The sequence below is a fragment of the Dasypus novemcinctus genome, chromosome 14 (genome assembly GCF_030445035.2).
Source record: "Dasypus novemcinctus isolate mDasNov1 chromosome 14, mDasNov1.1.hap2, whole genome shotgun sequence".
In the NCBI taxonomy this organism is placed as follows: domain Eukaryota; kingdom Metazoa; phylum Chordata; class Mammalia; order Cingulata; family Dasypodidae; genus Dasypus; species Dasypus novemcinctus.
In genome coordinates this window covers 109,251,105-109,268,343 of record NC_080686.1, presented here as the reverse complement: position 1 = coordinate 109,268,343, position 17,239 = coordinate 109,251,105, and the positions used below count along the sequence as shown (strand labels likewise).

The 17,239-nt window shown below is 57.9% G+C and overlaps 2 protein-coding genes and 1 long non-coding RNA gene across 3 annotated transcripts; 2 read left to right on the top strand and 1 right to left on the bottom strand.

Annotated features, from left to right (window-relative positions):
- Positions 1 to 1,242: 1,242 nt before the first annotated feature.
- LOC139436445 (uncharacterized) lies at positions 1,243 to 11,768 on the bottom strand. The gene is made up of 2 exons (XR_011645735.1): positions 11,551 to 11,768; positions 1,243 to 5,153 (listed from the first exon to the last, which is right to left on the bottom strand). It is a non-coding gene; the product is annotated as an uncharacterized lncRNA (long non-coding RNA).
- On the top strand, positions 9,580 to 10,461 carry LOC101428411 (vacuolar protein sorting-associated protein 28 homolog). Its single transcript, XM_004472030.5, has 3 exons — positions 9,580 to 9,937; positions 10,036 to 10,127; positions 10,199 to 10,461. Exons 1-3 carry the CDS (start codon positions 9,899 to 9,901, stop codon positions 10,314 to 10,316), a joined length of 249 nt encoding a protein of 82 aa, XP_004472087.1. The 5' UTR covers positions 9,580 to 9,898; the 3' UTR covers positions 10,317 to 10,461.
- On the top strand, positions 10,920 to 16,379 carry SLC39A4 (solute carrier family 39 member 4). The gene is made up of 12 exons (XM_058276194.2): positions 10,920 to 11,856; positions 12,181 to 12,465; positions 12,828 to 13,023; positions 13,148 to 13,320; positions 13,407 to 13,578; positions 13,829 to 14,001; positions 14,161 to 14,298; positions 14,378 to 14,497; positions 14,593 to 14,644; positions 14,720 to 14,872; positions 15,661 to 15,848; positions 16,026 to 16,379. The coding sequence occupies exons 1-12, from the start codon at positions 11,668 to 11,670 to the stop codon at positions 16,152 to 16,154; spliced, it is 1,968 nt and encodes a 655-aa protein (XP_058132177.1). The 5' UTR covers positions 10,920 to 11,667; the 3' UTR covers positions 16,155 to 16,379.
- The last annotated feature ends 860 nt before the right edge of the window (positions 16,380 to 17,239 follow it).

The window sequence follows — 17,239 nt, the reverse complement described above, 5'->3', positions numbered from 1 at the left end:
CTCTGTGCTCCCGGTGGGCCTGGAGCCCCCAGGTCGCTGCACTCCCGGGCGCCCGGTTCCCACGAGGGAAGGCCGCCGCGCACGTGTAGGGAGCAGGCAGGGAGCAGGCAGGCGTGTGCGCAGAGGGCACCTGCCCCAGGACCTCGGACCCTGTCCCGGCCTGGCCCGCCCCACCCTGCGTGCTCAGCAGGGACAAGCAGCTCTGGGCAGGCCCCGCCTCTGCTGGTGGCAGCAGGTCGCCAGCTGAGGTCAGGCCAGTGCAAAGGCCGGGGCAGAGGGGCCGGGGCACGTCCTGCTGGGCTCCCGCCCCTGGGCGTGGGTGGCGCAACTCCTGGGTGGCTGCCCCCTCCTGGGTCCCTGCCCCCTCCCTGGTCCCTGTCCCCTCTGGGTCCCTGCCCCCTCCTGCTGGACTTGGTCAGGTCTGGCCTCTTAGGGAGACTGTCCCTGGGGGCTTGGGCACAGGAAGGGCTCCGTGTCTATCTACTCCTCCAGCCAGAACACGGCCCAGGGCCAGGTTGGAACCCAGGCTGAGGCCAGAGCGACTCCCGGAGATCCTACCTCGGAGGCCTGAGCCAGGGAGGAGGGGCGGGGAGAGGTGGGGGGCACCTCTGCAGAGGGGTAGGGGCGCCTGGTTCCCAGCCCACCCGCACAGGGGCCGCCAGCCCCAGGAGGGGCTACCCTGGGCTCTGGGGAGAGGGAGGAACGGGGGCAGGGGCTCTGAGCAGATGTCCAGGCTGCCCTCGGGGCTGGCCTGGCCCTGGCTCCCCACCCCCGGCAGTGCTCAGCTATCCGGAAGGATCCGCAGCAGCTGGAATGGTTAGTCTGCTGCTGGCAGCCAATCGCAGCGCCGGGAGGGAAATACCCATGAGGGCCTCCTGCTGGGCGGGGGCTGCCAGCCGCGGTCTGCAGGGCAGCAGGGCCTGCAGGCTTCCCTGTGGCCTCGTGGGGTGTTTTCTGTGCGTGGAACCTGTACCATCCGTGATCTCTTGTCTTGGCTTAGTTCACTCAGAGTCACGTGTTCAAGGCTCATCACGTTGTGGTGTAACCACTGACTCCAGCAGCTGTGCTTGTTCTTGTTCCTTTAGCTTAGTTCCATCTACTGAGTGATGTATACCTGTTATCATAAGAGTTAGTTCAGCGCAATTCCTTTCCTTTGAATCATATTGTAGTTGCTTATACTTGTTATTTTAATAGTTTTTCTTAGTTTGTTAGACTGCCAAAGTACAGTATACCAGACAAGAGTTGGCTTTTACGATGGGGTTTATTAGGTTACAAGCTTACAGCTTTGAGGCTGAGAAAAATGTCCAAATCACAGTGTCATCAGGCAATGCTGCTCCCTGGAGACCAGCAGCTGGCGCTCCTGGACTCCTCCAGCACACGGAAGGCTCGGGCAGCACCCGCTGGTCAAGCCGGTTTCCTGGGTCTCCTTGCTTCCAGCTTCTTGGTTCCCTGGCTTTCTCTCTCAGCTTCCGTGGGGTTTTCTCTGTCTGTCTCTCTTCATCCCATTTATAAAGAGCTCCAGTAAGAGGATTAGGACCCACCCCAGGCCATGCCTCCTCTGAAGTAACCGAACCCGAAGGCCGTTTGACTCTGCACGGACCCTGGATTCTTCAGACCTGGAGAGACAGATTGGAGTTTTTCCTCCAGTCATCTTACTTGACTGCCTCGTAATAAACCTCTCCTGGAAATCCTGGTGTCACAGTGTTGACTTCTGTGCGCATTGGACGGCAAGCCCTTGCTTGGTCACAATTGGTGACTCTGGTGGGAAGAGCTTGTCCAGTCCAACCCTCCACGGCCACCAGACCTATTTGTCTAGAGACTTGATCGTCGAGGCTGCGCCCCCACTGGCGCCGCCGACCCATGGGTACAATCTTATTTTGAGAGAAGACACAGTTCTAGGTTCTGGACACAAAATCGGTGAGCGAAGGAGAAGGCAGGGTTGAGGCCAGCACAGTTGCCCAGACCTCAGCTGTCCAGGTCCCACCTCCCCCAAGACCCTCTCGTCCCTCCCTCCACGTTTGACCGGCCTTTTCATCTGGCTCTGGTCCATATCTGACCTGGTTGTTGGGTAAGTTGGGTCTCTGTAAAGTACTGGTACTGTTGCTAATATTGTAAAGTTAATTATTAGTTTTAGGTAGTCGTGGACAGTGTTACTAGCACATCTGACTGCAGCCCTTTAAAATGCATTCTGAAAAAAAAATAAAAATGAAAAATAAAATGCATTCTGGATAAGGGTCTGTGTTTAGTAGTAAAAAGAAAAGGAGGATATTGAAATGGAGCCTGGTCCAGTATGAAGTAGAATCTGGGGAACACTGGCCTGAAAATAATTATTCAAATTATAATACTATCCTACAGTTAAATTTATATTGTAAAAAGGAAGAGAAATGAGACAAAATATTGTATGTTCAACATTTTATGTCTGTGACAGTTTGAAGCTTTTGTGGGCCTCAGGAAATCCTCTTAGCTAATCCATTCCTATGTGTGGAACCTACCGTAGGTGGGGCGTTTGCACTGAATTACCTCGGTTAGACTGCAGGACCCAGGCTGGGTCTAAATCCTCTCACTGGAGCCCCTATAAATGGAGGAATAAAAAGCCACAGACACAGAAGAAAACTGCAGAGCCAGAGGAATGCAGAAGCTGAGAGAGCAGGCCCCACAGCCAGGGCCACTGAAGACAGAAGGTGGAAGCAAGGAGGTCTGGAGCGGGGGACGGGGGCAAACACCACCGCGCCTGAGCGCCCACGGCTGCAGCTCAGGGAGCAGCATCTCCTGATGATGCCTCAATTTGGACATTTTCACAGCTTCAGACCTGTAAGCTTTTAACCCAATAAATCCCAACCCATTTCTGGTATATTGCTCCCAGCAGCTGTTAGTGTAAACTAAAACAGAAATCAGTACCAGAAAAGTGGGGTGCATGCTGCTATGCAAATACCAAAAAAAAAAAAAGTTAAAAGGGCCTTTAAAATGGGTAAAGTGAAGATTTTGGAAGAATTGTGAGATGCTTGATAAAAAAGGGCAAGATAGCTTTGAAGAGACTGTTGGCAAAAATAGGGACATTAAAGATAATTATAATAATTGTTATATTAACCATAATCATCTACCACCAAATCACTATGTTATATTCCTAGATTATCCTCTAGCTTCCTTTCAATTGACAGTTATGTATTGATGGGACAATTTTAACCACTAATTTAATTTATTTAATAGATGGGAGAATGTTCAGGATATCTTCTACCTTCTTGATAGTTTGTGAATTATAAGGAATGTGCCCCTTTCTTGTAAGTTGTCTAAGTTATTCACGTAAACCTGTTCATTATATCCACTAGGTTTTTTTAAAATTAAAGTTAATAGATCACAAGGAATGTTACATTAAAAAACATAAAAAAACAAAAAACATGAGGTTCTCTATAACCCACTCCCCACGCCCCACCACATCATTTTTGTAAGTTGTATTTTTTTGAAGATATACAGGATATACAGGAACATCTTATATTTTTTAGTGTAACTTTTTTTTGTGACGTATATATTTTCAAAAAAAATAGAATTTATAAAAATGATGTGGTGGGGAGTGGGTTATATGGGAACCTCTTATGTTTTTTGTTTTGTGTTTTTTAATGTAACATTCCTTTTGATTTATTTATTAAAAAAATTTTTAAACCCTTAAATATATATATATATAAAAAAGAGGTTCCCGTATACCCCCTCTCCCCACCCCATCCCTCCCACACCAACAACCTCCCTCATCATTGTGGCACACTCATTGCACTTGGTGAACACATTTTGGGGCACTGCTGCACTACACAGATAATAGTTTACCCTGTAGTTCGCACTCTCCCCCAGTGTTCAGTGGGTTATGGCAGGATATATAAGGTCCAGCATCTGACCCTGCAATATCATTTAGGACAACTCAAAATCCCCAAAATGCCCCCACATCATATCTCTTCTACCCTGCCCTCAGCAACTACTGTAGCCACTTCTCTACCTGGATGCTAAAATTTCTTCTATTACTCATCACAACAGTTTGATCGTAGAATATCAGTAAGTCCATTCTAGTCCATATTTTATTCCTCCATCCTGAGGACCTGGGATGGTTCCACTAGGGTTTTTACGCTTGTCACCTTCCTCATTGTTGATATCGATCCTGTGTGTCTTCTCTCATTTTTGTTTGGTTCAGTCTGATTGAAGCTTATCAACTTTGTTGATCTTTTAAAGACCCAACTTTTTTTTTACATTTTTAAAACTTTATTGAAGTATATCATTCATACATGAACATACATAAACAAGTCTATAGTAAAAGTTGTAGGCTTACAAAATAAACATGTATAACATCATACAGGGGTCCTATACATCACCCCTCCACCAACACCTTGAATTGTTGTGAGACATTTTTTACTACCTATGCAAGAGTATCATCAAAATATTCTACTAACTATAGTCTATGTCTTACATTTGGTGTATTTTTCTCCAAACCCACCCTATTATTTTTTAAAATATATTTTTATTACAGAGGTTGTAAACTTAAAGAGCAATCATGCACATGTGTAGAATTCCCATACAACACACCTTCAACAATGTACCACACTGTGGTGGGACATTTGTTGCAGATTATGAGATAGTATCATTGGACTATTACCACCCACCATGGTCCACAGCGTACATTTGGCACCCTTTCCCCGTACCTCCCCTGTGGCAGTTTGACATTGTTTATGAATTCCAAAAATGGGTATTGGATCATGCTTGTGAACTGGTCTGTCGCTCTGGGCATGATTAAATTATGATTAGGGCTTTGACTGGGCGACGGCAGTAGGACGTTGAGCCACAAAGAAACGGCACCACAGAGAAGGGAGGTTGGCGTTTTTGGGTGCTGGAACCCTGGGAAGTAAACACAGGAGAACACAGAGGCATAGAGATGGCTCCTTAGACATGGCAGAGGCCCCGAGAGGAGAAACGAGCTATTCACCTGGTAGTGGGAAGCTGCAGAGACCAGAGCCCCAAGCAGCTGAGCCTGAAGAGAAGTGAGAGCCCCAGGAGAGACGAGACTTACCCCACAGCTGACACTGGGAGAAGCTGGGACCACGGAGCCTCCAGAGGAAGAGCAAGCCTGGACCCTCGTAGCGGTCGGCAGCCTTCCTGCTCCAACCCATGGCAACGGACTTTGATAAGGGAAGTAACTTACACTTTATGGCTTGGTAACTGTAAGCTTCTACCCCAAATAAATACCCTTTATAAAAGCTAACAGCTTTCTGGTACTTTGCATTAGCACCCCTTTGGCTGACTAATACACCCCCATTATCAACACAGTACATCTTTGGTATTTATGGAAGACTATTACAGTATTGCTGTATTAATCACAGTCCATAGGTCACTCCAGTTGTATTTTTCCCATGCCTCTCCACATTCCCACCACCCTGCAGTAGCGATATTCATCTGCTCTAGCTCACAGGACACCCTTGCATCTGTACCATCAACCACAATCCTCATCCACCTCCGAGTTCACTGTTATTCAGTCCCTACGTTATTTCTAGCTTTCTTTCAATTAACATTTACATCCCTAGACTACTCTTTTCAGCCACATTTCCATTTACAAAACAGCTGCTACTCACTATAAAGTGTTACCATCACTCCATCCATTTCCACACTTTTATAGTCAAGTTAATTAAAACGTCTACATACAATAAGCATCAGTAGTCCTTCTCAGCCCTCCTCTTACCTCCTAATAACCTATAATTGAGGTTTTAACTCAATTCTTTTTTTCTTCATATTTAGTTCATATTAGTGAAACCGTGCAATATTTGTCCTTCTGTGTCTGGCTTATCACTCCGCATAATGTCTTCAAGGTTCATCCATGTAAAAAAAAAAGATTCATCCATGTTATCATACGTGTCCCAATTTCATTTTTTCATTTCTTAGCATAGTATTCCATCATATGTATATACCACATTTTGTTTATCTATGCATTAGTTGATGAACTCTTGAGTTGTTTCCATATTTTGGCAATTGTGGATAATGCCGCTACAAACATCCGTGTGCAGATGTCTGTTTGAGCCATAGTTTCAATTCTTCTGGATATATTCCTAGTAGAGGAATTGCTAGATCATATGGCAGTTCTGTATTTAGCTTCCTGAGGAACTGCCATACTGTCTTCCACAGAGGCTGCACCATTTGACACTCCCACAAACCTTGAAGGAGTGTTCCTATTTCTCCACATTCTCTCCAGCATTTATTGTTTTCTGCTTTTAAACAATGGTCATTCCATGCAGTATCAGATGATATCCCATTTTGTTTTGATTTTCATTTCCCTAATAGTGATGTTGAATATTTTTTTCATGTGCTTTTTGGCCATTTGTATTTCCTCTTTGGAGAAATGTCTATTTAAATCTTTTGCCCATTTTTAAATTGGATTGTTGCTCTTTTATTGTTGAGTTGTATGATCTCTTTATATAGAATGGAAATCAAACCCTTATCAGATATGTGGTTTCCAAATATTTTCTCCTATGGAGTGGGTTGTCTCTTCACCTTGACGAAATCCTGAGTCACGTAAGTTTTTAAGTTTGAGGAGGTCCCATTGATCCGTGTTTTCTTTTGTGGCTCTTGCTTTCAGTGTAAGGTTTAAGAACCTACCACCTACCACCAGGTCTTGTAGATATTTTCCTACATTTTTTTCCTAGATGTTGTATGGTTCTTGCTTTTACATTTAGGTGTCTGACTCATTTTGAATTAATTTTTGTAGAAGGTGTGAGATAGGGGTCCTCTTTAAAGACCCAACTTTTAGTTTCATTACTTTTTCTATAGTTTTTCTGTTTTCTATTTCAATAATTTCTGCTCGTTTCTTTCCTTCTGCTTTTATTGATTTTGACTTTTTCTACTTTCATAAGGTAGACTCTTAGATCACGGATTTGTGACCTTTCTTGTTTTCTAACATAAAGCATTTTTTAAAAAATTTCTCTTCCCTTCCCCCCGCCCCCCGTTGTCTGTTCTCTGTGTCCATTTGCTGTGTTCTTTTTTTTTTTTTAAGATTTATTTATTTAATTCCCCCCCCCCCCCCGACAGTCTGTTCTCTGTGTCTATTTGCTGCGTTGTTTCTTTGTCCGCTTCTGTCGTTGTCAGCGGCACGGGAAGTGTGGGTAGCGCCATTCCTGGGCAGGCTGCACTTTCTCTCCTGCCGGGCGGCTCTCCTTACGGGTGCACTCCTTGCACGCATCAGCACTGCGCATGGGCCAGCTCCACACGGGTCAAGGAGGCCCTGGGTTTGAACCGCGGACCTCCCTTGTGGTAGACGAACGCCCTAACCACTGGGCCAAGTCTGTTTCCCAGCTGTGTGTTCTGTGTCTGCTTGTATTCCTGTAGCGGCACTGGGAATGTGTCTCTTTTTGTTGCATCATCTTGCTGCGTCAGCTGTGTATGTGCTGCGCCACTCCTGGGCAGGTTGCATGCTTTTGTTCACATGGGTCGACTCTCCTTGCAGGGCGTACTCCTTGCACATGGGGCTCCCCTATGTGGGGGACATCCCTGTGTGGCATGGCATTCCTCAGTGCAGCAGCACTGCACATGGCCAGCTCACCACATGGGCCAGGAGGCCCTAATTTGAACCCTGGACTTCCCATGTGGTAGGCAGACGCTCTATCAGATAGTTGAGCCAAATCTGCTTCCCAACATAAGCATTTTCTTTTCCCAAAGATTTATTTTTTATTTCTTTCCCCTTCCCCCCCGCCCCCAGTTGTCTGCTCTGTGTCCATTCACTGTGTGCTCCTCTGTGACCGCTCCTATCCTTATCAGTGGCACCAGGAAGGGAATGTGTTTCTTTTTGTTGCATCATCTTGTTGTGTCAGCTCTCCCTGTGTGCAGAGCCATTCTAGGGCAGGCTGCACTTTCTTTCACGCTGGGCACCTCTCCTTACAGGGCACACTCCCTGTGCGTGGGGCTCCCCTACATGGGGGACACCCCTGCGTGGCAGGGCACTCCTTGTGCGCATCAGCACTGCGCATGGGCCAGCTCCACACGGGTCAAGGAGGCCCAGGGTTTAAACTGCGGACCTCCCATGTGGTAGGCGGACACTCTAACCACTGTGCCAAGTCCACTTCCCAACATAAACATTTTAAAGAAACTTCTGATGAGGACTTAGATGGAAATGATGCTTGTGTCTTTGCAAACTGGAAGAAAAGGCAAAACTTATTTTAAAATGGCAGAGAACTTGGCAAAATTGACTCCTGATGTCAGATGGAAGGCACAATTTGGAAGTGACGAGCTTGGATGTTTAGCTGAGATTTCCAACTAAACATGGAAAGTGCAGCCTGGCTTCTCCTTGCAGCTTATAGCAAAAGGTAAGGAGGAAGGGAAAGCTGAGAGCTGAACTCCAGGGCACAGAGAAACCAAAAGTTGATGGCTTGGGAAATTCTGAGCAGAAAATAGTGCTCCATGGGATACTTAACATGGAACCAGGCAGCCCTTTCAGCGCAAGGCGGGGCTGGAGGCGCCGCAGCCAGGAGGGCCTGTGGAAGGTGTTGCTGTCCGAAGGCTCGCAACCGTTTCCTGCACCTTAAACCAGCAAGGTCTGTGTGAGAGCTGCAGGAACAAGACCAGGCCAGCCTGAACGAGAGGGGACAGGGACGCAGCGGTCGAAGGGAAATGACTTCAGAGGCAGCAACGCGGAAACCGAGGCACCTGAAGTGGGTGAGGGGAGGGACCCCAGCGTGCGTGGAGAAAGGGCGGGTGCGCCCCGGAGCTCAGAGAGGGCGGGCCTCCGCCCGGGGTTCAGAGGCCAGCGCAGATGTCTGGGGTGTGGAGCCTTCACCCCCTTGCGCTCAGGTGGGCCTCTGGGGCCCATGTTTGAGTGTTTGACGAGGGCGGAGGGAGAACGTGGCTTCTGGGAACCCGAGGACAGGGTGGGGCTGCTGGAGCCTTCTGTCCACAGGTGAGGCCCTACCCTGAAACCTAATAGGTGAGCCCGCAGGTGTTCAGAACTGCTGGGGACCGTTCTCCTTCCAGTTCCTCCCTCTGAGCGACGGGATGTGATTCTGTTCGCCCCTCCTTTGTGTACTGAAAGCGGATCGCTTGCTCTCCAAGTTCCACGGGTCTACTTGACCGGCGTCTCCCCCAAGGCCCGCACGCCTATCAACGGCCTGATAGGACTTTGGACTTACTGTTGTTACCGCAGTGATTTAAGGCTTTTTGAATTGTTGTGATGGAATAAATCTGTTTGCGTATGGAAAGAACATCCATCTTGCAGGTCGAGAGGGTGGGGCATGCAGTTTGAAGCTTTTGTGGACCCCAGAAAATCCTGTTCCTAAAGCGAACCCCTTGCTGTGACGCGTGGGCCGGGTCCTTGTCAGGAGGTGGGGTGGGCAGGAGCTTCTGAAGCCGTGTCCCAGCAGCTCCCCAGGGCCACCCGCACCCTGGGACCCTGGGGGTGGGCAGGCCTGGCCTCCGGCTCTGGGGGAGCAGACCCCTGCCCAGCCCGCGCCCCTTGGTGAGACACTGCCTTGGCCCCGGGTGGGAGCAGCTGGGCCCTTGACACCCGCAGGGTCAGCCAGGAGGCGGCAGGGCCGGGTGCCCTGTGAGGTGGGGGCTCCACTGAGACCTCGCCGACCCTGAGAGGCGGTGGAAGTGGGGGCCGTGGGCTCGAGGGGAAGGTGGCCCAGGTGGGAGGAGAAGTGGCTTGGTGCTTGGTGCGGGTGGGGGCGGGGCAGGGGGCAGGGGGCTCGGCACCTGAGCAGACCTGCCCTGAGAACCAGCCTGTGAGCTGCAAGGGAGGGAGCTGAGCACCAGGCAAGGGTGTCCCTGTGGGTGGGAGCATGCCCCGCCTCTTCCCGCCGCCCGGGCTCCCCCCACGCGCCCCCCGTGGGGAGCAGGCCTGGGGGGCCCGGCTCACACGCGCTGTCCCCAGCTCTTCATCACAGTGATGGACAAGCTGCGCCTGGAGATCCGCGCCATGGACGAGGTGCCCGCCCTGCGGGGGTCTGTAGGGGGGGACGCGGTGGGGGCGGCGGCGGGGACGCGCGGGGGCCCCGGGAGGGTCCCAGCCCGCGCTGTGTGCAGATCCAGCCGGACCTGCGGGAGCTGATGGAGACCATGCACCGCATGAGCCACCTGCCGCCCGACTTCGAGGGCCGCCAGACGGTCAGCCAGTGGTGAGTGCCCGGCCCGGCCCCGCGCCCCGCCCCCCGACCCCGGCGCGCCCCAACCCCGCGCTGTGCCGCAGGCTGCAGACCCTGAGCGGCATGTCTGCGTCCGACGAGCTGGACGACGCGCAGGTGCGCCAGATGCTCTTCGACCTGGAGTCGGCCTACAACGCCTTCAACCGCTTCCTGCACACCTGAGCCCGGCTCCAGGGACCCCGCCCCGCCCCGGGCCTCGGGGCGCGCACGCGGTGTGCAGTGTACGCAGCCCGGCTGTGCGCGGCCCCGGCTGTGCGCGGCCCCGCATCGGCACCCGCTCCTCCCGTCCCGTTAATAAACGTGTCCTCCGACTCGCTCGTCCTGCTCCGGCGGCGGCGCGCCTGGGGGAGGCCGCGGCCAGGGCCCGAGCAGGGGCCGTCCGGGCGCCCAGCGGTTTGGCGGGCCTATCTGCGGGAGCCGGCGCCCTTCTCCTCTACCGCTTCTGGATCCGGGGACGGCCCGGTCTAGCCATGGGGGACAGCGGAGCTGGGAGGGGGCTGTGCGCCGGGGCCGCCCTGCGCTCCCCGGAGGGCCTGGAGCCCCCAGGTCGCTGCACTCCCGGGTGCCCGGTTCCCACGAGGGAAGGGCCGCCGCGCACGTGTAGGGAGCCGGCAGGCGTGTGCGCAGAGGGCACCTGCCCCAGGACCTCGGACCCTGCCCCGGCCTGGCCGGCCCCGCCCTGCGTGCTCGGCTGAGACAGGCAGCTCCGGGCAGGCCCCGCCTCCGCCGCCCAGGCTGGGAGTTCAGGAGTCTGCCCCGGCCAGGCTGGTGGCAGCAGGTCACCAGCCGAGGTCAGGCCAGTGCAAAGGCCGGGGCAGGGGGGCCGGGGCACGTCCTGCTGGGCTCCTGCCCCTGGGCGTGGGTGGCGCAACTCCTGGGTGGCTGCCCCCTCCCGGGTCCCTGCCCCCTCCTGGGTCCCTGGTCCCTGCCCCCTCCTGCTGGACTTGGTCAGGTCTGGCCTCTTAGGGAGAATGTCCCCGGGGGCTTGGGCGCAGGAAGGGCTCCGTGTCTATCTGCTCCTCCTCCAACCAGAACACAGCCCAGGGCCAGGTTGGGAACCCAGGCTGAGGCCAGAGCGACTCCCTGACTCCCTGAGGTCCTCGGAGGCCTGAGCCAGGAGGGTCCGGCCGGGAGGAGGAGTGAGGAAGTGCTGGGAGGGTGGGGAGCACCTCTGGAGAGGGGGAGGGGCGCCTGGTTCCCAGCCCACCCGAACAGGGGCCCCCACTCCCTGGGGAGTGGGAGGAGCCGGGCAGGGGCTCTGAGCAGATGTCCAGGCTCCCTCCAGCCAGACAGGGCCCTCGCCCCCCGCAGCGCTGACGCTGTCGGGAAGGATCAGCAGCTGGAATGGTTAACCCGCAGCCGCTGGCAGCCAATCACAGCGCCCCGAGGGAAATACCTGCGGAGGGCCTGGGCCGGGCGGGTCGCGCCCAGCCCCAGTCTGGCCCCTGGCAGCCCTCTCAGCCCAGCCGGCCTGGCGCGGCCCTTCTCGGCACTGCGGGGTCCTCGCGCGGTCATGGGGGAGCTGGCTCGCCTGGGGCCGGCGCTCCTGCTGGCCGTGGTGGCGGCCGCGGCGGCTGCAGAGCCCACCCGCCTGCTGGGCCTGCTCGCCTCGGGTCGCGGCGCTCTGGACCACGCGGCGCTGGGTGGCCTGTTAAATACGCTGGCGGCCCGTGTGCACTGCGCCGCCGGGCCGTGTGGAAAGGTAAGGGCCGACCCAGGGGCCGGCTGCAAAGGCCCTGGGGCAAACTCCAGGAGGCGGCGGCGGCCAGCACCCGGCACCCTGCTGGAGCAGCCTCCCCTGCCGGGAGCCCGGGGCCGCCTCCTGGGAACCCGGGCCGGGTCCTGCACCCGCCTGGAGGTGGACACGACAAGCTGACCCGGGGGAGCCGGCCGGGGCACCCCTCGGGGTGCAGCCCCGTGCTCCCAGGGCTCATGGGGTGGGTGTGACATCGGGGCCCGTGCCTGCATGGGCCCGCGTGTGCACATGTGTGTGAGCGGGCCCCCGCCCACCTGCCTCTCTGTCCAGTGTGTGTCTGTGGAGGATGTCCTGGCCCTGGCCAGAACGCAGGGCCCCGGGGCCACCGCGGAGCCCGCGCTGGGCGCCCCGCATGCCGCCCGCCTGAGCGCCGCCGCGGCCCTCTACCTCAGCGACCCCGAGGGCACGTGTGAGGACGCGCGGGCCGGCCGCTGGGCCTCCCGGGCCAACCGCCTCCTGGCCGAGCTGGAGGGCCCCGAGGCCCTGAGCCCGGGCCTGAACCGGCTGCTGCGCAGGATCCAGGCCCGCGGGGCCGCGCGGCCTGCCCCGCAGGAGGTGAGAGCGGCCGCCAGCCATGCCGTGCGGTGCCTGGCGGCCTCGTCGTCACACCTGGCACGGCCACCCCCAAAATTTCCCGGCACGTGGGAGGGGCATGCAGACAACGGGGCGCAGGGCTGCAGGGAGAGACGGCTGCGGGGACGCAGGGCGTGGTCCCGAGGCAGGCCCGGGGCGCAGGGGTGGGCTCTGGCAAGTCCCGGCTTGGGGCTGGAGGGAATGGCACGGAGCTCGAGAAGCTCCGGAGCGGCTGGCCGGGCAGCATCGGTGCGGATTCTGGGCGGGAGGCGTCCCGGGTGCAGCCAGGGGCCGGCTGGGGGCGGGGGGTCCCGAGGGTGGGGTCCGACTCGCTGCACCCCCAGGCCTGCGTGGACGCGCCTCGGCTGCTGTGGGAGGCGGCGGGGGCTGGGGCCCCGGGAGCCCCCGGCTGGGTCCTGGCGGCCCTGGTGGACCACGTCGGCCGCGGTGCCTGCGTCCGCGCCCTGCCCGCCCCGCAGTACTTCGTGGACTTCGTGTTCCGCCAGCTCGGGAACCCGGCGCGGAACATCACCGTGACGGGTGAGGCCCCGACTGGCCGGCCAGGGGGGCCACGGCGCAGCTGGAGGGGCGTCCCAGAGCCTCTGTCCCGGGGCGTGCGGGACTGGAGCCCACGTGGACTGGGTGGCCCTGTCCTCCCTGCCAGAGTTGGCCGCCCTGATGCAGCGCCTGGGGGTGGGGACCAAGGGCAAGGCCCCTGGGGGCCACGACCACGGGGACCACGACCACGGGGACCACGACCACAGCCATCAGGGGGCCGGCCCCGAGGACCCTGTGCACCGCGACGCCCCCAACAGCAGTGCCACTGTGTGGGACACGGTGAGCACCCAACGGGCGAGGGTCCCGGGAGGCGGGGGACCGGGGGGCTGCTGCAGCCCCCGACGCCCCGTCCTGTGCCTGCACAGGTGTGCCTCGGCGCCAGCGACGTGATGGCCGTGTACGGGCTGGATGAGGAGGCGGGAGTGGACCCCGAAGCCTGGGCCCGTCTCAGCCCGGCGCTGCTCCAGCAGCAGCTCAGCGGGGCCTGCCGCTCCCCGCTCCAGCCCCCCGCCCAGGGCCGGCTCAGCCAGGCCGAGAGTGAGTGCCCAGGCACGCCGGGGGCGCCCGGCCACGGGGGGAGGGGGTGCGGCCGGCTGGGGACACTGGCCCCGGGAGGGGGAGGAGACCAGCGAGAGTGGGAAGGCCTGGCGGGGGGAGCGGGGCTCCCGGGCCAGGGGGTCAGCCTGAGCAGAGCAAGCCGCCCTGGCCTCCGGCGCCCTCCACCCACGGGGAAGAGCGGGGCTGGGGGCTCCCGGGCCCTGCGGGCCCTCAGACGCGCCCCCCGCAGTGTACCTGTACGGCTCACTGGCCACGCTGCTCGTCTGCCTGGCCTCCGTGCTCGGCCTCCTGCTCCTGGCCTGCGTGGGCTACCCCGCCGCCACCCACTACGTCATCCAGACCTTCCTCAGCATGGCGGTGGGCGCGCTCACCGGAGACGCCTTCCTGCACCTGCTGCCCAAGGTGGGCCCTGGCCTGGCCCCGGCCCGAGGCTGCCCTCTCTGCCCTTCGTCCCCGCACACATTCTTGGGGACCCCCTCCCTGTTCCCCTCGGCATGCCCTGGCCTGGGCAGAGGGGGGCCTTGAAATGCCTGCCCCGGCGCAGCGTCCCCTGTCTGGCAGGTGCTGGGGCTGCATGACCACGGCGCGGAGGGCCACAGCCTGCAGCCCACCTGGCGCCTCCTGGCTGCACTGGGTGGGCTCTACATCTTCTTCCTGTTTGAGAACCTGTTCAACCTCCTGCTGCCCCCGGACCCCGAGGTCAGGCAGGCAGGGGTGGGGGTGGTCTGAGCGGCTGCACGGGGACCAGGGCGGCGGGCATCAGCTGCCCTCTGCACAGGACCCAGAGAGGGGCCAGCCTTGCAGCCACGGTGGGCACAGCCACAGCCTGTTCCTGCAGATGAGCCCCGTGGAGCTCCGGCCGCCCAAGCAGCCCCACGGGGAGTCCCGGACTGACCTGGTGAGGAGCCTGCTGGCCTGTGGCCCCCAGGACCCCTGCCCGCCCCTGCCCCCCCCCCGCCCCGGCTCTCATTTAGATGAACTCTCCCCGCCCAGGTAGCCCAGGAGAGCCCAGAGCTCCAGAGGCCCAACAGCTCAGGTGACCCAGGTGAGTCCTCCCCCGTGGCCCACAGGGGTTTGAGGGAGCGCCTGGCCATGCCCGACCTGCGCCCCTGCCCCGCAGAGCTGCGGCTGCTGCCCTATGTGATCACGGTGGGCGACGCAGTGCACAACTTCGCGGACGGGCTGGCCATGGGCGCCGCCTTCGCGTCCTCTTGGAAGACTGGGCTGGCCACGTCGCTGGCTGTGTTCTGCCACGAGGTGCCCCACGAGCTGGGTGAGCTTGGGGCGGGGCCGTGGGGGGGGGCTATAGGAGGTGGTGCTGCCGGGGGGGCAACTGGGGCGGGTGGAGCTGGGGGGGTACTGCCCTGGGGAGCAGTGCTGTGGTGGAGAGGGAGCTGCCAGGGGGTACTGCCCTGGGGGGTGGCGCTGCAGAGGAGGGGGGACTTGTGGGGGGGAACTGCAGGGAGAGCACTGCGGAGGGGGCTGCGGCGGGGGGCAGGGCGGGGCACTGGAGGGGTCTTCCAGGGGAAGCTGGGGGGGAGGGTAACTGTTGGGGGGGCTGGGGGGGGAGACTGCCCTGGGGACCGTAGCTGCGGGAGAGGGGAGAGGGGGAGCTGCGGGGTAGCTGCGGGAGAGGGGGAGCTGCGGGGAGAGGGCAGAGGCACTGTGGGAGGAGGGACTGCAGGGGCGAGGGAGCTGCCGGGGTACTGCCCTGGGGTGTGGCGCTGCGGGGGAGGGGGGACCTGTGGGGGGGGAACTGCCCGGGGGGAGGGACCTGCGGGGGGGGGGGGGAGGCGGTGTGTGTGGGGCTGTGGGGGGGACTACGGAGGGGGGACTGCGGGGGGGGGGCGGCGCTGTGTGTGGGGGCGGCTGCGGGAGGGACCTACGGGGGTGGGGGAGAGCGGTGCTGCGGAGGGGGACTTCCTGGGGAGCTGCAGGGGGGCCTGGGGGGGAACTGCGGGGGGGCCTGGGGGGGACTGCGGGGGTGGTGGCGGACACGCTGCCCGGGGGCGCGGCCTCCCGCGGCGGGGTCTCGGGTCTCACCCGCCCCTCGCCCCGCAGGGGACTTCGCGGCGCTGCTGCACGCGGGGCTGTCGGTGCGGCGCGCGGTGCTGCTGAACCTGGCCTCGGCGCTCACGGCCTTCGCCGGCCTCTACGTGGCGCTCGCCGCGGGCTTCAGCGCGGAGGGCGAGGCCTGGGTCCTGGCGGTGGCCACCGGCCTCTTCCTCTACGTGGCGCTCTGCGACATGGTCCGCGCGGGGCGGGGGCGCGGGGGGCGGCGGGGGGGGGGGGCGCGGGCGCGGGGCGCGGGGGCGCGGGGGGCGCGGGGGGCGCGGGCGGGGGCGCGGGCGCGGGGCTGAGCGGGGCTGAGCGGGGCTGAGCGGGGCTGAGCGGGGCTGAGCGGGGCTGAGCGCGCCTGCCCGCAGCTCCCGGCCATGCTCCGAGTGCGCGACCCGCGGCCCTGGCTCCTGTTCCTGCTGCACAACGCGGGGCTCCTGGGCGGCTGGGCCGCGCTGCTGCTGCTGTCGCTGTACGAGGAGAGCATCGCCTTCTGACGGCCGCCGAGGGCCAGCCCGGGAGCCCCGCCCTTGCCCCCGCCTCAATAAAGAGCGCTTGCCGTTGACGCCCCGCCTCACTCTTCTCCACCGGGGTTAGGACCTCAGCGTCTCTCTCTTTTTTACAAATATGTCTTTTTTATTTACTCTGAAATATTTTTTTAGATTGGAATTGTTTTTTCTTAAACGAGGGTAAAACTTGCCAGTAAAACAATCTAGGCCTGGTTTCCTTTGTGTTTATTGATCCAACTTAATTAATGGTTATAGAACTATTCAGGTTGCTTTTTTCTTCTTGGCTTGTTTTTTGTTAAGTTGTATTTTTCTAGAGTTCTGTCCACTCATCCAGATTTTCAAATTTATTACCATAAAATGACTCACAAATCCTCTGTTAACTCACTGAAGTTGTGCTTATGTCCTCTGTCCTCATTCCTAGGAATGTTTGTGCCTTATCTTTTATCTTGATCAGTCTTGACAGAAGTTCTCAGTTTTATTGGTCATTTTCAAAGAATCAACTGCAGCCTCGTAGATCCCCATTGCATGTCTGTTTGCTGTTTCATTGACTTTTGCCCTTACTTTTTTCCAAATTGGAAGCTTAGCTCAGCTTATTGACTTCCAGCCGTTTTTCCATTCTGAGTACTTAAGGCTTCAAATTTCCCTTCAAGTATAGTTCTACCTGCTTCCCACAAGTGTTGACACGCAGTGTTTTCATTATCTCAAGTTCTAAATATTTTCTAAGTTCCATTATGATTTCTTTCCTGACCCACAAGTTATTGGGAAATGTATTTCTTCATTTCCAAATATTTGTCTTTTAATTAACCTTTTCATTATTGATTCAACATATCTTTTTGGAAGACATATTTCAACCTGTTAACACCTACCCCTCCATGGACAAAATAGCTGCCAGAGCTCTAGCTATCACATATACTCTTTTTTTTTTCTCTCTCCCCTTCCCCACCCCCCCACCCCCCCACCCCCCGGTTGTCTGTTCTCTGTGTCTATTTGCTGCATCTTCTTTGTCTGCTTCTGTTGTTGTCAGCAGCACGGGAAACTATGTTTCTTTTTGTTGCGTCATCTTGCTGCGTCAG